This window comes from Lipotes vexillifer, unplaced genomic scaffold, assembly GCF_000442215.2.
Source record: "Lipotes vexillifer unplaced genomic scaffold, Lipotes_vexillifer_v1.1 scaffold163, whole genome shotgun sequence".
Classification (NCBI taxonomy): Eukaryota; Metazoa; Chordata; class Mammalia; order Artiodactyla; family Lipotidae; genus Lipotes; species Lipotes vexillifer.
Window position 1 is genome coordinate 2,541,844 of NW_006788722.1, and position 23,183 is coordinate 2,565,026.

Genomic DNA, 23,183 nt, shown 5'->3' on the forward strand with positions numbered 1-23,183 from the left:
TTATCAAATGCTTTTTATGAATCTCAATATTATAATGTGATCTTTGTTAGTTACCATATTAGTAAAACATTAATTGATTTTGAGATGTTAAACCAACCAATGGTAAACCTCACTTGTTCATGGTATATAATCCTTTTTTATATGTTGCTGGATTCAATTTATCAATGTTTTTAAGAATTGTTGGATTGTAGTTCATAGAACAATACATGTTGTATATAACATTTGTATGTAATTTTCTTTCTTTGTGAAAAGAATTATTCTGGCTTTGTATCATAGAAATACTGGTTCCATAAAATAAATTGGGAAGCGTTCCCTCTTCTGTTTTCTGAAAGAGTTTGTTTAGGAGTGGCATTATTTCTTTCTCAAATGTTTGATACAATTCATCAGAGAAGCTACTGGGGCCTGGGATTTGATTTGTGGGAAGATTTTAAATTATTAATTCAATTTGTTTTCTTAATATAAATCTATTCTGATATTCTCTGTCTTCTGGAGGCAGTTTTGTTAATTCGAGATTAAAAAATGTATCTTAGTGGCACAAAGCCACTCTCTCTTTTTCCATGGTCTCTCCCCTTCTCTCCCTCAACCTCAGGTGTCTTGAGGAGAAAGATGATTAGGGGTGTGACTGAGGTCTCCCTGCCCTGAGGCTGTACCCATCCAAATATACTGGGAAACTTTATGAAGACTTATAGATATGGGTTCCCAAGTACCAACAAACCCAGGAATGGGGAGTGAGGGCTAGATTCAGCTAAGGGGATCTGGATAGAATTCACAGTGCAGAAGTGAAGCCCTCTACCCACAGAAATTCCTTTGTGAATAAAGCACTTTGGGCAAATTCAAAGTACTGTATTTTCATGGCTTCCACTGTTGAATATATTTTTGGTATTGATATTTTAGATGCTTGTACTATAAATGATCAAAAAGTCCAGAGACAATTCTCCTGTTCAGGTAGAGATGCAAGTGGAGAGTATTAGAAATGTATGTTCCTTCCAAACCCTCTCCTTCTTCCTCCTTATGTGGTTCAACAAAACGACATAGAATCTCAGTAGCAGAAAGATCACAGACCTGATTGAAAACTTAAAGGCAGCAGGGTGGTGGTGGTAAAAGATGCAATATCTCCATATATCTATGCCCAGTGACAAAAGCTACTGGGAGCTGGAGCTTTACAGTGGATTATTACCAAATGCTCAATTGTTGCTCCTATAGCCCCATTTGTGGTTATTCCAGACATTGTGACTGTAATGGAAAAAAATAGAATAGATTAGAATAAAAGAATAGATTAGATTAAAATAGAATAGAATAGAATAAATTGAATAGATTGATGCCGGCTGGTATTCTGTCTCAAACATTACCAACATTTCTTTTCTATCTCACTTGCTCAACATACTTTCAGAGTATTCCCATAGGGATTCCTAAACTCCCCTGATATTTGCCACCAGTTGGTGTTCAGGATTTTTCAAGATATCCAAAGTTTATACTGTATTGTCTGTCATCCGATATCCACAGTTTATACTGTATTGTTCATGTCCAGTTGGTGGGCAAGTCAAAAGCCTCAGTCTAAACAGATCTGAGTTGGTATTGCTACACTTCTACTAACAGGCTGATGAATCCCAACAATATTTATGGTACTGCTTGCCAAGTAAGGTTTCTGGGGAACATGTAGGTAAATTCACAACACTCAGTCTCTCTGGTAGTCTAGAAAAATATTGTCTCTGGTCCCCTACTACTAAAAGGAAACCCAGCACCTTACGGATACTTTGTGTGTTATAGATTGTATGTGTCTCACTTGGGCACTCTACTTGGTCTTCTGTATCAGCTAATTCACAGATCAGTATGCTTTGAGTGGAGGAACAAATCAACAGGCGGTATTGAAAGCTGCCCAGCAATCTATGGCACACTTTCTACCTTTCAGGATCCGCAACGATAATTACTCCTTTGACCTAGAAGTCTCTGTGATTGATGATTTTTTTTCTATTGCATTTCCTGGCAAAGAGAGGCACCTTATAGCTGGAGGTGGCCCTTGAGGTTTTTGACTTGTTTCCTCCTTGACACAAGTATCAGGTAAACTCCTTTTGAAAAAAATATTAGCTTGATACTGGGATATTGTAAAACTGAACACCTGACTCATGGAGGCCTTGTGAGTTTCCAGCCTAATGTTCTCATTTTGGGATGAATCAAATTGTATTCAATTATTAAAAAGGTATGAAGATCCCAACAAATCTCTCTTATCAAATGGAAATGACATATTCAAGAACATAGCCAGCCTGGCCTGGTGGCATTTTGGTTTTGCATGAAAAAGTATAAGCTACATCCCAGTTTTCTGACTGAAGTGGAGTTGCTGGTTCAATGGGGTCCTCTATTCACAAGGGTTCCTGTAAATGTCTGGGCATGGTCCACTGATAGTTTTGCTAAGCTGAAACCTTATGGTGCCCATTAGGCTGCTACATCTCTTAGCCTTTGCACCAGCTATGCAGAATGGAAAATAGACAAGGATATTCTACTCAGTAATGGGTGACCAATCATCAGATTCTTCAATCAGCACCCATTATTTCTTTCTATAGTTTATTGTCCCAGAGAGGGGTGTCTTTAATCTGTCAGTCTGTAGTTTTTCAAGTGACAGACCAAGCACCCAGGCCATTGACAATAATTCAAGTCATTAGAAGTATAGCAAGTTTCATCAAGGGGGTAATTGGCATGGGCTATGAGAATAGCCTTAAGTTCTGTCCACTGAGACCCTTCTCTGATGGGAATAGTTGGAATAATGCTGTTGAATGATATTGCACTTTCCAGATTGCCATGATTGATGTCTGAATCCATCATCTTTCTAGACATGGCAGTACATTTGCCATCATACACTGGACATAAGAAAAAGGACTCTATATTTTTGCTACAGAGGCTAACACCAAATGACACACTGTGACTTCTGCCAAGATTTGACCATTTGTTCACAGTGAGGGAGGCCACTTGCACAACATATTGTCCCTGCTCACTCCTGGCAAATTGACTACATTGTACATTGACCCTCTCTTGGGAGTGACAACTCATAGCTGTTGGTACTTTTTCAGGTTACAGTGTTGCTGTTCCAATTTGATCAGCCCACTCTGGCCACACCACTGTTGCCCTTGAAACTAATCTGTGTTATGTGTTTGGCCATTCAAAAAATCTGAGAGTTGTGTACAATACAAAAACACGTCAATGTGCTGAAGGCAAAGATATTCAATGTATCTTTCACATATGGCATTTGAATACATCTGATATCATTTAGTGTTTGGATGGCTTCCTCAAATATCAACACAGAAATGTTTCTGACTCTTCCTCCCTCACATTCTTCTGGTCGATGCACCTTGGTCAGGTAGTTTGGTCACTGAGTATAACCATCCCTAGAGAATGATCATCTACTATTGGCTGCTTCCTGGGTGATGATCAGGGAGAATAGGATAAGAAGTTATATAGATCTATTTTGAAAACTCAGGAGGCTTTCCTGATCACTGCTCAATTTTATGCTTCTTCTTTTCCTCACACAGCAACCCTAATCTCACCTGGTTGGTATAACCTCTGGACAGCAGCTGACCATAAGGAAGCCAAGAGGATTCAAAAATAATTTTTGTTCATGCGCCTGAATACTCTTGTTGGATTGACATGGTCATAGATTACAAGGATAATGACTGCTTGGTTGAGTACCTGCTTTGCTAAGTTCTATTACAGTGACAATTGTGGGAGCCCAGGAGGGAACATTTAGACTGAAAAATATGGGAATGGAAGGTCAATAATGATCTTTTGTCTTTTAGAGCCATTCCTGGAACCTACCTTCTGAAGAAAGACTTATAAAAGATATTATAAAAGATTTGGATTCCCTAAGTTTGGGGATCTTCTACTGTCATGTGGAAGTATCACCTGGCCTTCTTTGCTTTGTCTTGTGGGAACTGAGGTTTGGGAAACAGCATAAAAATGACATTCTAGCTACTGCTATTGTTATGAAAAATAAATTGTCTTTGTCTCCATTTCCAGCCTCCCTGAAACTGTGCCAGACTAACTTGTAAGCTTTCAATCAGGGTTAAATCTTCATAGTTGTTGAGAGTCTTGTGATTTCTTACTTGACCCATGGGTTATTTAGAAGTGTATTGTTTAATTTCCAAATATGTGGGATTTCCCAAATTACATTCTGTTGTTGGTTTCTATTTTGTTTCTGCTGCTGTTGAAGGAAATATTTTGTGTGATAGAAATCTTCTCAAATTTTTGAGACTTGTTTTACATCCTAGAATTAGGTCTATCCTAGACAATGTCCCATAAGTGCTTGAAATAAACGTATATTCTGCTTCTGTTTGGTGGAGTGATCTATAAATGTCAATTAGATCAGTTTGATTAATAGTGCTGCTCAGATCTTGTATATCCTTATTGACTTTCTATCTAGTTATTGAATGATATACTGACATCTGCAACTAGTTGCTGAATTGTCTATTTCTCCTTTCAGTTACATTAGTATGGCTTCATGTATTTTGGGGCTGTGTTATTAGGCGTGTATACATTTATAATTGTTACATCTTCCTTATACATTGACCCTTTTATCATTATGAAATGCCTTTCTTTGTCTCTAGCAATATTTTTGTCTTAAAGTTATTTTGTTTCTTATTAATATTACTATTCCTAGCTTTCTTACAGTTAATGTTTACATGTATAAATTTTCCCATTCTTTTACTTTATACTTAATTGTGATTTTGAATCTAAAGTGTGTCTCATTTAGACAGCATATAGTTTGATTGATGATTTTAACCAGTGTGACAGTCTCTGTCTTTTTATTGCAGTGTTTAACCTATTCTCATTTAATATTATTGATATTGTTGTATTTACATCTGTCATTTTGCTATTTGTTTTTATGTCTTATGCCTTTTTGTTCTTCTGTTCTTCCTTTACTGCCTCCTTTAGTATTAAATAGATACTTTTTTATTCTTTCTGCACCATATGGCTTGTGGGATCTTAGTTCTCCAACCAGGGATCAAACTTAGTCCCTGGCAGTGAATGTGCTGAGTCCTAACTATTCCAGCCAGGGAATTCGGTAAACAGATATTCTTTTCTTAGAATTAATTAATTAATTAATTAATTAATTAATTTTTGGCTGCGTTGGGTCTTCATTGTTGTGCACGGGCTTTCTCTAGTTGCAGTGAGTGGGGGTTACTCTTCACTGCGGTGCACAGGCTTCTCATTTTTGTGGCATCTCTTGTTGTGGAGCACGGGCTCTAGGCACACAGGCTTCAGTAGTTGTGGCACACAGGCTCAGTAGTTGGCACTTGTGGGCTCTAGAGCACAGGCTCAGTAGTTGTGGTGCATGGGCTTAGTTGCTCCACGGCATGTGGGATCTTCTCGGACCAGGGATTAAACCCATGTCCCCTGCATAAACAGGCAGATTCTTAATGACTGCACCACCAGGGAAGTCCCTAAACAGATATTCTTAATGTGACATTTTAATTACTCTGTTGATTTGTTGAGTTATTTTCTTAGTGGTTGGTCTGGTAATTACAACATGCACCTTTAATTTCATCAAAATCAATTTCAAGTTAATTTCAGTAAAATATGGCAACTTTACTCCACTATAGTTCATTTCCTTCTGTTTTCTTTGTGTTATTATTGTCATATATATTACATCTATACATTTTATAAACCCTACACTTAAGTTTCAGAGTTATTGCTTAAAATAATCCTATGTATTTTTTTTAAATTCAAAGAAAAATGTGTATACACACATATAGTCTTTTATATTTACCCATATACTTACTGTTTCTGGTTCTCTTTCTTCCTTCCTTTTCATTCAAATTACTTTCTTCAGCCTGAATAATTTCCTTCAGTAAGTCTGCTAGCAATGAATTCTCTCAGTTTTTGTTTCTCTGGTGATGTCTTTATTTTGCCTTCACTTATGAAGGATATTATCACTTGATATCACATTCTTGGTTGACAGGCTTTTTATTTTTTCCCTTTCAGCACTTTAACTGTCATTCCACTGCTATTTGGCCTCCATTTTTAAAAATAAGTCAATTGTTAATTGTATTATCACTTCCCTGTATACAATAAGTAGTTTTTCTCTTGCTGCTTTCTCTTTTGCTTTGCTTTGGCTTTCACAATTTGGCTTTGATAGGTATAGGTTTGATCTTCTTTGTATTTATTGTGGGGTCATTGAGTTTCTTGGATCTATTTATTAATGTTTTTCATCAGTTTTCAGAATTTCCAAGCCATTATTTCTTCATACATTTTCCTGAGTTGTTGTTGTTTTTGTAACTTGCCTGGTAAACTCATAAATCCTGTTTTCTTCATGGTGTGAAGCTACTATGTCTTCTCATATTTTAATTCTTTTTAATTTTCATGTTTGGATTCCTAGAGGTTGCTACTGTTAGCTGCATAGCTTAGTGGTTAGTTAATGATTTGAGCAGAATTTATGCTCAAACATCTCAAATCCATAAGGCTTCCATACTTTCACAGACAATCTGTGTGCATGTTGGGTAGCACATTCAAAGTTCAGCCAGTTTTCAAGTTGCTTTGGCATTTACTTACTTCTTGACTCTCGTGGTTTTCCCCTGCAGTTCCCCAGTCAGCCAGGGATGTGTGAAGAGTTTATCTAGCTCCTCTCTGACGCTCTTATTTCAAGGGCATACTTGTTGAAAATTGACTGGTTCGATGATAGCCCCAAACTGGACCGCAAATTCGGGCTAGCAAAGATATGGGTTTAGTCTGTATGTGTCCTACTGAATTCGCTACATTTTGAAGATAGTTCTCTGGGTTTTCACCCTCTGACTCAAACTGAGTCTACTAATGTAAACATGTCTTGTCTAAAATTTTTAAATGAAAATGAATGAATGAAACTATTTACTATCTTTCTACTCTATAAAATTTGGGAAGTCACTGGTTTTATTTTCTAACATCAAAGGGCTAATTTCACTGAAAAATATTACTTTCCTTTGGTTGTTTAGGATCACCACAGAGTACTTTTTCCTTGTGTTTTAACCACTATAATTCACATAACTTGATTATGTAGATTCTATAAAGTGATTTTTCTTACTCTAATTATGCTATGCAATACAAAGGGCAACAATTTTTCTCCCTATTTTACTGACATGAGAATTGAAACCAAGAGTTATTGAATCCTTACCAAGTGAAAAAAGCTGCAATATCCGAAAGGTGATTTTTGCAGTTAAGTCTTTTTATTTCAAATATATGGCTGCTTTAATTAATCTGTGATCTTTCTGAAGCAGAATATTATTGTGCAATAGGTGTTCCAGAGTACTTTCACATATATTTTCACATTTGTTATTACTACTAATGAGTGATGTGACCAAATAATATACTCATCTCATTTTACTTTTTATATTAAAAAAATTAAGTATAGTTGATTTAGAATAACATGTTACTTTTTGGTGTACAGAAAATGATTCAGTTATATATATAAAATCTGGAATATATATATATATATATATATTCCAGATTCTTTTCCATTATAGGTTATTATAAGATATTGAATACAGTTCTCTGTGCTATACAGTAAATCCTTATTGTTTATCTCTTTAATATATAGTGATGTATATCTGTTAATACCATTTTCCTAATTTATTCCTCCCCCCAGTTTCCCCTTTGGTAACCATAGCTTGTTTTTTATGTCTATGAGTCTGTTTCTGTTTTGTAAAATAAATTCATTTGTATTGATTTTTAGATCCTACATACAACTGATATCATATATTTGTCTTTCTCTGTCTGACTTACTTCACTCAGTATGATAATCTCTAGGTCCATCTATGTTACTGCAAAAGGCAATATTTCATTCTATTTTATGGCTGAATAATATTCCAGTGTGTCTGTCTATCATCTATCTATCTATCTATCTATCTATCTATCTACCACATCTTCTATATCCATTCATCTGTTGATGAACACTTAGGTTGCATCCATGTCTTGGCTATTGTAAATAGTGTCATTTTAGAGTTGAGATAACTGAGGAGCCTCAAGCTTGGATGTAGTATAGGCTTTATTTTTATTTTCATTCTTTTTCTTTTTAATGAGAGCCTATTATTGATTTTTTTTTTAATCTTTAGGGCCTTATGATAACTGGAAATGTAAAGTTTTAAACATATATACTTTATTAATATATTTGTTTAGATATATTAAGTTCAATTGAGAATTGAGGCTCTTTCAGTTTGTCTATTTTTAGGGCAAAAAATTAGTTTCTTTACTATAAGGTAGTAATTCTTAAAAATTCTGAAAATTTGAATCATTTTTATGTTAAACTGAAATTATCTCTCTGTCTCTTTCTCTCTCTCTCTCTGTCTCTCTCTCTGTCTCTCTCTCTCTCTCTCTCTCTCTCTCTCTATATATATATATATATATATATATATAGTGGAAGTATTCATTTCTACTTCAGTAATAAGAAAAGTTAAGTACTCAAGGTCTGTATTGATTTTGGGGATATGCCTAGAGACAGAGTATGAATTATATTTCCTGGAGGCAAATGCTATCCCAGAGCATCCATATACACCTTATTAAGTATATCCCAAGGGATTTTGATAAGTATTCTCATATTTTCTATTCTATTCTATTCCATTCTATTCTGTTTTATTCTATTCTTTCCATTGTGTTCTGCTTTTTTTCCTTTTACAATTCTTGGTGTTTTCCATATTTTTGCCCCTAGACTTTACTGTTTACTATGTGCTCAAAAGAGATTGCTTGACCTTTTGAACTTTTACCTTTAAATAAATAGGTAAATAAATAACCAGACATGAACTAATTTAGCATAATTCTCTTAAAGTATGCAAAAAATCCACTGTACGTTAGAAACTCCCTTTATTCAGTAGAATGAAGCAGAGTGTCTTCCCTCTGGTTCTGTGTAGCCATACCTGAGGATATGATTTCCTTCAGAGTCAGGACGGCTAGGTGGGAAATGTTAACCAATAAGTAGATCAGTGCCACATGGGTAAGTGCAGTAATCACACACTTGGAGATATTCTCACTAGGGTTTTTCAGCTCTCCTGCAAAAAAAAGTGCCACTCATAAAAAATGGCTAATATAATCTTTGAAAGTGGCTTCAGTATAACACATAATAAGTAAAAGAAATGACTACACACAGCAAGAGTTCATTTTTGTTGAATGGTTATTTACCAAGCTTGGGCAAATTATTGATTCCTGTAGCAGCAGAATTTTGCTAAATTCTGGGTTTTAATGTTGTGTTTCTGATATACTCAACATGAGCTTTTTTGGATAAGAAAATAACTCTGAAAACCTGGATTCTAGGCCAGGAGGACTGGAGCAAATCTTCGCTTACCTTACGGCCATCACTGTACTCAATAGAATTACAAGTATGTGTTAATGAAGGGCTGGAATAGCTCATCTGTTAATCTGGTCACAATATTCTAGGAATTTAGGGTAGACTCTCCTGCTCTTTTCACTCCTTAGATTAAGATTCTAGACTAGTTAAACCTTAAATTAAACTTGAGTGTATGCTGCCAACACCAAAATTGACATATATGTTTACTTGGAAAATACAAAATTATATTATTAACTCACAGTATGCAACGCCCTCAAAATAATTCATAAGTATTAAAAAGTAGAATGCAAAATAAGACCATAAAGGTTTAGAGAAAGAAGCACAGATACATATTTATCTAAACCTTGAGATGGGGAAAGTTTTCAAGTATGAAAACAATGAAAAATTAAAAGATGGATAGTTTGATACTTATAGGTATTATATAAATAACTAAATAAATGTAAATAAATTCTAGTCTTTAAAACTGAAATTTTTAAAATCTTATGAACAAAATAAAAAACAAACAAACTGGGAAAACCATTTACCTGTCTTACAAGGAAGAAACATAAATGGTCATGAACATTTGCAAAACTCTTCCCACCCATTAGAAATTGAAGAAAAATGAGTTATAACACTGAAATTTGATTTTCACAACTTTAGGTGACTAAAGAATGAACAAAGTTTGATGAAGCCAAGTCTAGTCATTTTAATTCAACTAATAGATATATTTGTAAAGCCTTTCTGGAAGGCAATTTGGCAATATTTCTCAAGACATTTCTAAATATTTGTATGCTTTACTTATTAATTTTACTTCAAGATTTTTTTCTAATAAAACAATGAGAAACCCACAAAGATTTACATAAAAGGATGCTGATTGGAAGAATAAGTATAAAATTTTAAAGTGGAAAACTAGAAACAACTCTGGGATCCAATAATGGGAAAAAGTTTGAAAAATCATATTACATATGATAGAATACTGTGTATTCATTTAAAAGCATTTATATTTAATAATATTTTGAATTCTCACTATGTGCTTTAGGTAAAATAAAGTTATAAGGGTATATGTGCAGTGTGACCCCCACATGTGTGTACATACAAGATAATTGGTTACAGGTAATCTTTATTTTAATTTATATCTTTTGTATTTAAAATTTTTCTCTGATGATGGTTGTTATAACTATGAAGTGTAGACTATTAAAATATTTGTTCAGTAAAAAAATGCAATTGTCTTGGAGTCCTTAAGCTGTGTCACTTCTATGTTTCCATTTGTAAACACCTGGAAAATATTTCACTTTCCAAAGCTGGAAAGACACATTTGTAGAGAGTTTAATGCATTTCCACCCACCCACCTGATAAAAGCAAGAGAGAAACACATTATATTAAAACAATGTAGTATTTCTTTCTTAGAATTAAGCTGATTAACCGTTGTATGTTTATAGCGTGGTGGTGTTTTTTATAATTAAAAAAAATGATTTTACCTGCTATTCGAACAAGGACTCCCCATCCATAAGGTGCATATAATCCTTGTAAGAAGGCTTCAGCAATCTGTGAGGCATCTGAAACTTCAGCATCGAAAGCTTTCTTAAACCTGGCTAAATTCTCTTTTCTTCCTCTCACCAATAACACAATTCCAGTTATAGATATGAAGCAGAGTACTGTCATTTTCACAACTGTACTGACAGTCTGAAACCAAGTTACCTCCTTCACTCCTCGATCATTCAGAATTCCCAAGCACCATAAAATGGCCAATGCTAAACATTTCTTTGGCATCTCAGGAATAAAATATCCAGGATAGAAATGCTGCATTATATACCCTGCTAGTAAAAAGCCACGTGCAGCAGTTCCTGCTGGGGTACTAAATAGATTGATCCAGAGATAGAAGAAAGCAATAAAGGGTCCAAGAGATCTCTTGAGGAATGAATACTGTGCTCCACTTCTAGGGAATATGGTCCCCAGCTCTGCATGACTAAGGGCAGCCATCATAGACACTATGGCACACGCAGCCCAAATACTTAGGGAGACCCCCACATTGAGCGAAGAGTATGTTAACACCCCTTTAGGAGCAGCAAATCTTCCTGCACCCATTATGATACTGAATAAAAAATCGTTCCATGGAAATACCTTATTAGCCGTTGAAGCTGAGTACTTTCTCCCATCTTCATTTTCTTAAGTCTGAAACGTAAATTTAAAAGCTAACATAAATTCACGGTTTTTACTCTGTTCATACTTGTGAAAGGCTTCAGCCGATCTTCTTATAGTTAAGTGCTTTACTTTCCTCCTCCTCTCTTACTCAAATAGATTTTGTCACAGCCCTTAACATAATAAAAAATTTAACTTGTGAGTAAATTGAACTAAAGTGTCTGAGATAATATTAGAGTTATGTTTTACGTGTTAAGCATTTAAAAAGTTATGCACAATTAAACATTTTAGACACAGCTAATTGGGAATGAGATGAAAAATTCCAAGTCAGGTTTATTCTATGGATATGTAACCTTGTTAATTTTGATCCTTAAACAAGTAATTTTTAAAGTTTGTACCATAAGGAAGTTAAAGAATGACAAAAAATCCAAGGTTTGAATCACATGTTTGCCACTTGTTAGCAGATCTTGGTTTGAATCACACGCACATCTGCCACTTACTAGCACATCTATGTCACTCAATGACTTTCGATTTTGTTATTTTGAAAAATGGGACTGATAATCCTTATTTTTTTCTTTAATAGAATAAAATAAAGTAATTTATTGATGAAGCAAATATTAATACAAAACTCCTGGTAGTATACCTGACATACCTTAAGGATCCATAAATGTTAGCTTCATAATTTGGTTATTTTAATTTTCACTATCTGCATTATATACAGAGTGCTTCAGCTTCTCTAAGGTCCTTTAAAAACATTTTGTAATTAGTTGCAAATTAGACTCAGTTTTTGACAAACAGGTCACTTAGTACACATATGTAGGGTTTTACATTTCCCTGGTTAATTATCTAGTAGGGGCATGATTCATCTTTTCAGCATTATTTACTTTTTTCTATATTTTCAGCTACTTATTGACTTAGGGCACACTCTTTTGAGCATCTGCTTTTTGCCTGGTACAGTGTGAATCAGTGCATGTGCAGGAATGACTAAGACAAGGTCTGAATATTGTTCACCATTTTACCCTGGCATCTGGTACAGCTTGGGGTAACACAGTATTTCTCAGTAAATCTGTTGAATTAATGATCTTTATCCTCCAGGAACTCCTGTTTAGAGAAGAAGACGTATATAAACCAAGACTTTTTATATACTGGTTGTGAGCTTCAACATGGTAATACTAATAATAGCTAATATTTACATGACACCTACTATGTGCTGGGAACTGTGTTTAACACTTATATTAACTCTTTAAATCAAATCAACCACCTGTGATACAGTACCAATAGATGAGGAAATTAAGAAATAAGAACTTAATTTGTCAAGTTCACCCAGCTATTCACTTAAATTAACTAATTTTAATATATTTTACATATATGTTTTTATATATATTTATGATTTTACTTACAAATAAATAAATCCATAATCCACAAGAAGCCAAGAAACAACAATATAAACCATAAGAATTGGCTTGTTTTTTTCCTGGTGACTTTTTCATGGGTCCTGTGTTTATCCAATCTCAGCGATGCCTCCCCTTGTGCAGGGACTGGATTAGGACTGATAGAGCACTCAAGTCTCAAGCACACAGCCATGAGTGTGTCATTAGCCTCACTCTCCTCTCTCTCACAAGTGACACAATAACAATAGCCTGTGAGAACAGTTATTGCAACTCAATAAACAGACTTTAACTCAAGTCTTGGCTGTGAGAACAGTATTCTGAAGATCTCTAGACATATTACTACAGTTACAAGCAAAACCCTCTGGGAATAGTCTGTACTTCTTTTTCTAGTGTAAAAAACTGACACATAGACCAATGGAACAGAATTGAGAGCTCAGAAATAAATGCATTCATGTACAGTCAGCTAGTATTTGACAAAGAAGCCAAGAATACTCAATAGGGAGAGGACAGTCTCTTCAATAAAAGGTGTTGGGAAAAATAGGATATTCACATGCAAAATTAGACCCCTATCTTACACCACTCACAAAAATTAACTTGAAAAGGGATCAAAGACTTAAACATAAGACCTGATATTGTAAAACTAAAAGAAAACAGAAAATAACTCCTTGAATTGATCTTACCAATGACTTTTTGTGCTCAAACCAAAAGGGCAAGCAACAAAAGAAAAATAAACAAGTGGGACTACATCAAACTAAAAAGTTTCTGCACATCAAGAGAAACACCCAGCAAAATGAGAAGGCAATTTATGGAATGGGAGAAAAATATTTGCAAACCATCTATCTAATAAGGGTTAATATCCAAAATATATAAGGAACTCGTATAATTCAATAGCAAAAAATCAAAGAATCCAATTGAAAATGGGCAGACAACTTGAATGAACATTTTCTTAATGAAGTCATACAAATGGCTAACAAGTATATGAAAAGATGGTGACTGCTTTTTTGTAGCCGTTTACTTGTAACTCGCCCTTTGTCTCGATACTTTTAATTCCTAAAATAGTAATTTGTAATCGGTGTTTATGCTTGACTGTGCTTCTGAATAACTTATACAAACTCCCTGATTGCATTAGATGAATGTTAGATATATATCAAAATAAAAACAATAAACTATATTTTGGAAATATTTGACATATTGGAGTCAAAGGATCTTTGTTCAGGCTGACTGAGTAACCTTAGAAATTTCTTTTGTTTTCTTGGCATTAGTTTCTGTCATTTATAAATTAATGGAATAGGACTGCATCTATACCTCTCCAACTGAAATACTCATTGCTCAAATAACTGTATACCAGGGAATAGGTGAAGCCATGGGATAAATGTTATTCATCTTCCTGAGGTGTCAGTTTCACTCAAAGTACTTTTTTGGGGGGAAAAATTTGAAGCATTTATTTAAGCATTCAAAATTTATCTTGAAGCATTTATTTTAAACATGCAAATATTATGGGATAGAATATAAAATTAACATGTTTTTTAAAGATAAAAAACTAATCTTAAAAGATGTAGTTAACCCACTGAGATGGGATGCACACACTACACCTGCCATCCAAGATTTGGTTCAGATATCAAAACTAATGATGACATACATGCACTAAGAGGATGTGGAAGCATTCATTATTCTCATAATGAGGCTCTCATGAGGAGGCAGGGTAGGATCCCAAGCAGGTCCAAAAATGTTTTGAGAGGGCAGACAGGAGCTACTAGCTTGGTGTTCTATGGTGGTGAAGAAGTAGGGCTGAGGTGAGAGTTCCCATTTGAATGGGATGGTGCTCGTGTGATTTTAAGTTCCTATTGGTGCCAGTGGAGGAAACAGCAGGCTTTCTTATCAGCTTGTCTAGATGTAGGGCAGAAAACGAAAAGGAGTAGTGGGACTTAAAATCTGTCAACAGTCAAACATCAAAATGGAATCAGACTTTTTATTAATACGGATTTTTTTTACATTATTAGAGTGCTTCTTTGAGCTATAGCTCCAGAACCCTGCCTCCAAGTTTTGGTATATTAAACCAATGCCTTCTCTGCCATTCTACAAATATTTGTGAAGTGCCTAAAATGTACACTGTTTTAGGTGCTCTGTACATGTCAGTATACAAAATAGACAAAAATTCTAGACACAGTAGAACTTCAATTCTTCTGGTATTGTTTAAAATCCATGGCTTGAGAGTGGGGAAGATGGTCAGGAAATGTTTATCCTCACTTGGGATCATTTCATGCAGAAAGAATGCACACTGTTCTAACAGAGTGCCTATGTCTGTGACTTTTGTGCCAGTACCTATATCCCATCTGTGAGAAAGAGGATGGCACAGTTAATGACACAAAAGTAAATTCTGTTGTTAATGTCATTTCACAGTCAGATGAGGAATACATACTGAACTTTAGGAAGGCATGTGTTTTGAGGCCCTTATTCTTGGTCTGGTCTGTCGATATATTTCCTTCCTAAAGCATGGGATGGTAGAAATAGAACAAATTTTAGAGTTACTCAGACCCTATCCTTCTCCTTTTTCTAAATCATTTTGTTTTCATAATAAAAGTTGCATGTGGAAGCATCTATGGCTGGAGATGGGGGTGGGAGTGAAATGTGCACCCTTTTTCTATTTTCTCTGAATTGTTGATACCAAAACCAGATATGGTAATTAAAAAATAGGGAGTAGAGGAGTCTGGACAGGATATGTGTGGGTCTCTTAGGAGAGCCAGGAAGCATACTATCTATCCAGTTTATTAGGATCTGGATGATATACATTCTGGTCTCAGGGCTTGGAAGCTTTGGGGACAAAAGGGAAGCAGTGAGCTTGGGCTGAAGGTTCCTATGTGTCCTTATCCTGCCAGGGAATAGATTTGTACAGAAAATCTATGTAAAACATTGCTGCTAGCAGGAGATAGAGGATGGTGACCTTGAGCTATTTGAACAGTTCAATAGAGCAGAAAGAGACTCTGGACTATAAATTAACACCCAGACAAAGGAGCTCAGGAAGGTAATTAAAATATTACCTCAAGAGCTCTGGTTTCTAGTGTGACATCTAAAGAGCAGAGAAGTCTTCAGTTTGTCCTAACGATAGCTCTTTACAGCTGAACAAACTGAAAAATTAACAACTCTTTTTAGATCTCTCAGAGAAGTGAGGTCACCGGGAAAACTGTTGAGCCCAAAATATGAGAGACAGACAGGAAGATACAGAGAATCACAACTTACAAGAGCAGAAATTCACCAGCAGAAACCTCTGCAAGGACCAGTATTAGGGTAGGAAAACCTAAAATGTAGTCGACGAATTGCTAGAAGTTTCATGTGGACAAGTCTGGGAGAGAAAACTTCAGGGGGTCCAGTCATAGGAGGGCCATCACACTTTTGTGAGTTTTACTTTCAAGAACTTTACTAGGTCCCCACAATGAGTATCAGAGAAAAATCCCCTTATGCTTCCAGCAGGGGGAGGGGAAAAGTAACCAGTAAAAAATATGCCGAAGCATTCTGTTATTCTTCTTTTAATTGACATGTAATTGAAACACAAACATTATATTAGTTTCAGGTGTATGGCAATTTTGTTGTGAAATGATCACCACAGTAAGTCTAGTTCACATCCATCACCACACATAGTTACCAATATTTTTCTTGTGATGAGAAGTTTTGGGATCTATTCTCTTAGCAACTTTCAAATATACAATACATTGTTGTTAACTACAGTCTGTCCCCATGACTTACTTATAGGTGGAAGTTTGTACCTTTTGACCACCTTCATCTATTTCACACAGCCCCCACCAATCTATTCTCTGGCAACTGCCAATCTGTTCTCTGTATTTATGAGTTTTTTTATTCATTTTTTAGATTCCACTTATAAGTGACAACATATGGTATTTGTCTTTCTCTGACTGACTTATTTCACTTAGCATAATGTCCTCAAGGTTCATCCATGTCATGGCAAATAGGAAGATTTCATCCTTTTTTATGTCTGAATGATATCTTAATATATAAATTAATTCTCCATATATGTGTGGGTTTACTTCTGAACTCTCTATTCTGTTCCATTGATCTATATGTCTGTTTTTATGCCAATATGATACTGCTCAGGAAGCATGATGACTCCAGCTTTGTTTTTCTTTCTCAAGATTGCTTTGGCTATTCGGGGTCTTTTGTGGTTCCATACAAATTTTAGGAGTTTGTTCTATTTCTGTGAAATGCCATTGGAATTTTGATAGGGATTGCATTGAATCTGTAGATCATTTTGGGTAGAATGAACATTTTAACAATATTAATTTTTCCAAGCCATGAACGTGGAATATCTTTCCATTTATTTGTGCCTTCTTCAATTTTCTTCATCAGTGTCTTCAGAAGGCTATCACTGAGAGTTTTGACAAGTCTGCTCCAAACCCCTTTCTTCCTGTAACTAAGCACAATTCCAGTTAAGGAAATAAAGTGGATGACTGTTATTCTAATATACACTGAAATCATGTCCTGAAACCTCAAAAATTCTCAAGACTGCAAAATCATCAAACAAAACCCTTAGGAGGTCTACTTTAGAATACTAGGGATAGAAAGGCTGGGTTATAAACTGCTGGCAGTAAAGTTCTTCAGGCATCTCATGCTGCTGAGACAGTAGGTGGATCAGAAGATAGAGAACAAAGTACTGTGCTCCACTTCCAGGAAAGCTATTCTTGTCTCTACATGACTAAGAGCACATGGCATGGACACCACTGAACACACAGCCCGAACAGCTGGGATGATTGTCTTGCTGAATGAGGAATATTTCAGTACCTCTTTGGGAGACAGAAAAGTCCCCACACCTATTTTTCTGAAAACTCTGCTTCTTGGGAAAAAACCCCATTGCTTTTGGGAGCTTGGTGTTCTCCTTTTTGCAATTTTAACAGTTTTCAAAAAGTCATTAGTCATGATAATTTTTCCTCTTTGACTCTCAAAAGATTTAACATAACTATCTGAAGAGGAATAAGGAAGCTTGTTTTTTAACCTTTTTGTGTTATAAAATTTTAGTTTTTTAATTAATATGCCTTTTAGATAATGTAACATAAAAAACAGGAGATCTCTGCTCTGGGCCTTTTTAAAAAAAATTAATTATTGATATGATCTTGTATAAATAACTTGTCCACTTGGGGACTTTGTTTCCTCATCATGTGGGAATTAGCTGTAAGTCCCTCTGGGCTTTAACAAGCACTCATCTTACAGAACATACAATTTTACTCAGGTTTTTCTGTTTTTCAGAAATACTGTGATTATTGTGTTTTAAAAATTGTAGGTCATGTTAATCAGTGAGCACAAGAAATACAACTGAGTTAAAAAGGGACCATGCTGGTATTTATTGTTTAATATTAAACACATATTGGATTTATACTTTACCAACATGCTTAGTAGACTTTACCCTTACATTGGAAGAACTTTTAATATTTTAAAAGAAAATACTATAAAAATCAGATTTCAGGCCACATAATGACATTTTTTTTGTTTTCTTTCATATTTCAGAGAGAGGTTTGATGGTGAGGATGCAGTGCTGCACTAGAGATTTTAAAACTCTGCACAATAGAATGTCAATTAATAAAACCAGATGAAATAATGAAGTTAAAAAATCATTTTGCTGCAGTCATCATAATAATTGATTCACAAAAGAATGCTCAATGGCTGTTAAAATTTGATAAAATATTTAAATAGTTTTTCCCTAGAAATTATCTACTAATATCAAAGGAAAAAATAGTAGCCACATTGGAGAAAATGGAAGAATTCCATCTTAGCCAAGTTTTCAAAGCTAACGTAACCAGTAATGGAATAATGGGCAGCTAGTTGTTATTCCTGCCAAAATGCATGAACTGAATTTAACCACAAAGAAACTTCAGAGAAATTCATATTAAGGGACAATAAAAAAATACTAATGTCATGAAATGCTCAATAAAATATTAGCAAACTGAATTCAGCAATATATTTAGATCATACACCATGATCAAGTGGGATTTATACCAGGGATGCAAAGATGTTTCAGTATCTGCAAAGCAATCAATGTGATACACCATATTAACAAAACAAAGGATAAAAATCACATGACCAACTCAACAGATGCAAAAAAAAAATCAACATCCATTCATGATTAAAACTCTTATTGAGGGGCTTCCCTGGTGGCGCAGTGCTTGAGAGTCCGCCTGCCGATGCAGGAGACGCGGGGTCGTGCCCCGTTTCGGGAAGATCCCACATGCCGCGGAGCGGCTGGGCCCGTGAGCCATGGCCACTGAGCCTGCGCGTCCAGAGCCTGTGCTCCGCAAATGGGAGAGGCCACAACAGTGAGAGGCCCGCATAACGCAAGAAAAAAAAAAAAAAAAAAAAAAAAAAAAAACTCTTATTGAAGTTGGTATAGGCAGAACATATTTTTTGTATCTGTATTCATCAGAGATATTTACCTGCAATTTTCTTTTCTTTGTAATGTCTTTGTCTGGTTTTAGTATCAGGGTTATGTGGCCTTGTATAATGAATTTGGGAGTGTTCCCACCTCTTCAATTCTTTGAGAATAGTTTGGGAAAGATTGGCATTAAGTCTTCCTTATACATTTGGTAGAATTCCCCTGTGAAGCCTTCCAGTCTTGGAATTTGTTTGCTGTGAGTTTTTTGATTACTAATTCAATTTCATAATTAGTGATTGGTCTCTTCAGATTGTCTTCTTCCTGATTCAGTCTTAGAAGATAGTATGTTTCTAGAAATTTATCCATTTTGTCTAGGTCATCTAATTTGTTGGCATATAGCTATAAGTAGTATTCTCTTATGATGTTTAGTATCTCTGTGATATTGGTTGTAATTTCTCCTCTTCATTTCTTACTTTGTTTATTTTTGTCTTCTCTCTTTTTTATTAATGATCCTGGTTAAAGGCATCAATTTTTAAAACTTTTTTTTTTTATATTGGTCTTTGTCATTGATCTCTTCTATTCTTTTTTAGTCTCTATTTTATTTCCTCTCTGGTTTTTAATACTTCCTTCCCTCTTCTGACTTTGGACTCTGTACTTTTTCTAATTCTATTAGATGGTATGTTAGGCTGTTTATTTGAGATTTTTCTTGTTTCTTGAAGTAGGCTTGTATCTCTAAAATCTTCCCTCCTAGAACTTGTTTTGTTGTATCCCCTAGATTTTGGAAAGTTTTGTTTCATTTGTCTCAAAGTATTTTCTGATTTCCACTTTGATTTCTTAATTAGCTAATTGCTTTTTTAGCAGCATGATGTTTAGTCTCCATGTGCTTGTGTTTTTCCATTTTTCTTCCTGTAAATGATTTCTAGTTTCACATCATTGTGGTCAGAAAAAAATGCTTGGTATAATTTCTAGCCTCTTAAACTTGATGAGACTTGTGCTGTGGTCTAGCATGTGATCTATGCTGGAGAATGTTCCATCACATAAAAAGAATGTGTATTCTATTTTTTTGGATGGAATGTACTATAATTATCTATTAAGTCCAGCTGGTTTAATATTTCACTTAAGAGTACCATTTCCTTATTGATTTTCTGCCTGGATGACTTCCCTGTTGATGTAAGTGGGGTGTTAAAGTCCCCTACTATTATTATATTATTGTCAATTTCTTTTTTTCCTTTTTTTTTTGAAGTTCAAAAACAATTCTAGCTTATTTATTTTTTCTTTTCCATTATGGTTTATCACAGGTTACTGATTATAGTTCCCTGTGTTACATGGTAGAAGCTTGCTGTTTATCCATTCTAAACGTAATGGTTTGCATCTACAAACTCCAAACTCCCAGTCTATGCCTCTCTCTGCCCTCCTCCCCCTTAGCAACCACAAGTCTGTTCTCTATGTCTATGAGTCTCTTTCTCTTTTGTAGATAGGTTCATTTTTTCCATATTTTACATTCCACATATGAGCAATATCATATGGTGTTTGTCTTTCTCTTTCTGACTTAATTCACTTAGTGTGATAGTCTCTAGTTGCATCCATGTTGCTGCAAATAGCATTATTTCATTCTTTTTATAATGGCTGAGTAGTATGCCATTGTATATGTACCACATCTTCTTTATCCATTCATCTGTCAATGGATTGTTTGTTGTTTGTTTAGGTTGTTTCCGTGTTTTGGCTATTGTGAATAGTGCTTCTATGAACATAGGGGTGCATGTATCTTTTTGAGTTATAGTTTTGCCTGGGTATATTTGCAGGAATTGAATTGTAGGGTCATATGGTAATTCTATTTTAGTTTTCTGAGGAACCTCCATACTGTTTTCCATGATGGCCATACCAACTTACATTCCCACCAACATGTAGGAGTGTTCCCTTTTCCTCACACACTATCCAGCATTTGTTATTTGTAGATTTTTTAATGATTGACATTGTAACTGGTGTGAGATGGTACCTCATAGGAGTTTTGATTTGCATTTCTCTAATAATTAGTGATGTTGAGCATCTTGCCTACTGGCCACCTGTATTTCTTCTTTGGAGAAATATCTATTAAGGTCATGTGCCCATTTTTGGATTGGATTGTTTGTTTTTTTGTTTTGAGCTGTAGAGCTATTTGTATATTTGGGGGATTAAGCCCTTGTCTGTTGCATCATTTGAAAATATTTTCTCCCATTTCATAGGTTGTCTTTTCAATTTTTTTAGGTATTTAATTGTTATTTTTATTTTGGTAAATTGTACATACCACAAAGCTTAGCATTTCAATCACTTTAAGTGTACAGTTCTGTGGTATTAAATATATTAATATTGTTATACAACCATCACCATGATCCACCTCTAAACATTTTTCTTCTTCCCAAACTGAAATTCTGTACTTCTTAAACATGAACACTCCACTTACCCTGTCCTCAAATTATTTATTTATTTATTTTTTAATTAAAAAAAATTTAGTTGAGGTATAGTTGTTTTACAATGTTGTGTTACTTCCTACTGTACAGCAAAGTGGAGTTCCCTGTGTTATATAGCAGGTTCTAATTAGTTATCTATTTTATACATATTAGTGTATATATCTCAATTCCAATCTCCCATTTCATCCCACCTCCCCTTCCCCCACTTGGTGTCCATAAGTTTGTTCTCTATATCTGTGTCTCTATTTCTGCCTTGCAAACCAGTTCATCTGTAATATTTTTCTAGGTTCCACATATATGCATTGATATATATTTGTTTTTCTCTTTCTGACTTACTTCACTCTGTATAACAGTCTCTAGGTCCATCCTCATCTCTACAGATAACCCAATTTCATTCCTTTTTATGGCTGAGCAATATTCCATTGTATGTATGTACAACATCTTCTTTATCCATTCATCTGTCAATGGACATTTAGGTTGCTTCTGTGACCTGGCTATTGTAAATAGTGCTGCTATGAACATTGGGGTGCATTTGTCTTTTTAAATTATGGTTTTCTCTGGGTATATGCCCAGGAGTGGGATTTCTGGGTTATATGGTAATTCTATTTTCAGTTTTTTGAGGAACCTCCTTACTGTTCTCCATAGTGACTGTTTCAATTTACGTTTCCACCAAAAGTGCAAGAGGGTTCCCTTTTCTCCACACCCTCTCCAGCATTTATTGTTTGTAGATTTTTTGATGATGGCCATTCTAACCAGTTTGAGGTGATACTCATTGTAGTTTTGATTTGCATTTCTCTAATAATTAGTAGTGTTGAGAAGCTTTTCATGTGCCTCTTGGCCATCTGTATATCTTCTTTGGAGAAATATCTCTTTAGGTCTTCTGTCCATTTTTTTATTGGGTTTTTGTTTTTTTGATATTGAGATGCATGAGCTGTTTATATATTTTGGAGATTAATCCCTTATCCATTGATTAGTTTGCAAATATTTCCCCCATTCTGAGGGTTGTCTTTTCATCTTGCTTATGGTTTCTTTGCTGTGCAAAAGCTTTGAAGTTTCATTAGGTCCCATTTGTTTATTTTTGTCTTTATTTCCATTACTCTAGGAGGTGGGTCAAAAAAGATATTGCTGTGATTTATGTCAAAGAGTGTTCTTCCTATGTTTTCCTTTAAGAGTTTTACATGTCCTGCTTTACATTTAGGTTTTTAATCCATTTTGAGCTTATTTTTGTGTATGGTGTTAGGAAGTGTTCTAATTTCATTCTTTTACATGTAGCTGTCCAGGTTACCCAGCACCAGTTATTGAAGAGACTGTGTTTTCTCCACTCTATATCCTTGCCTCCTTTGTCATAGATTAGTTGACCATAGGTGTGTGCGTTTATCTCTGGGTTTTCTATCCTGTTCCATTAATCTATATTTCTGATATTGTGCCAGTACCATATTGTCTTGATTACTGTAGCTTTAGAGTATAGTCTGAAGTCAGGGAGTCTGATTCCCCCAGCAATCTTTTTTTCAAGATTGCTTTGGCTATTTGGGCTCTTTTGTTTCTCCATACAAATTTTA

The 23,183-nt window shown here is 35.0% G+C and overlaps 1 protein-coding gene across 1 annotated transcript in view; it reads right to left on the reverse strand.

The window, feature by feature from the left end:
* The window catches only part of LOC103083423 (solute carrier family 7 member 13-like), a 40,708-nt gene that overhangs the window by 12,012 nt on the left and 5,513 nt on the right, over positions 1 to 23,183 (reverse strand). Inside the window, 2 exon segments of the mRNA XM_082931234.1 lie at positions 8,868 to 8,999; positions 10,753 to 11,439. Of these exon segments, the coding sequence (XP_082787360.1) occupies positions 8,868 to 8,999; positions 10,753 to 11,439 (819 nt within the window).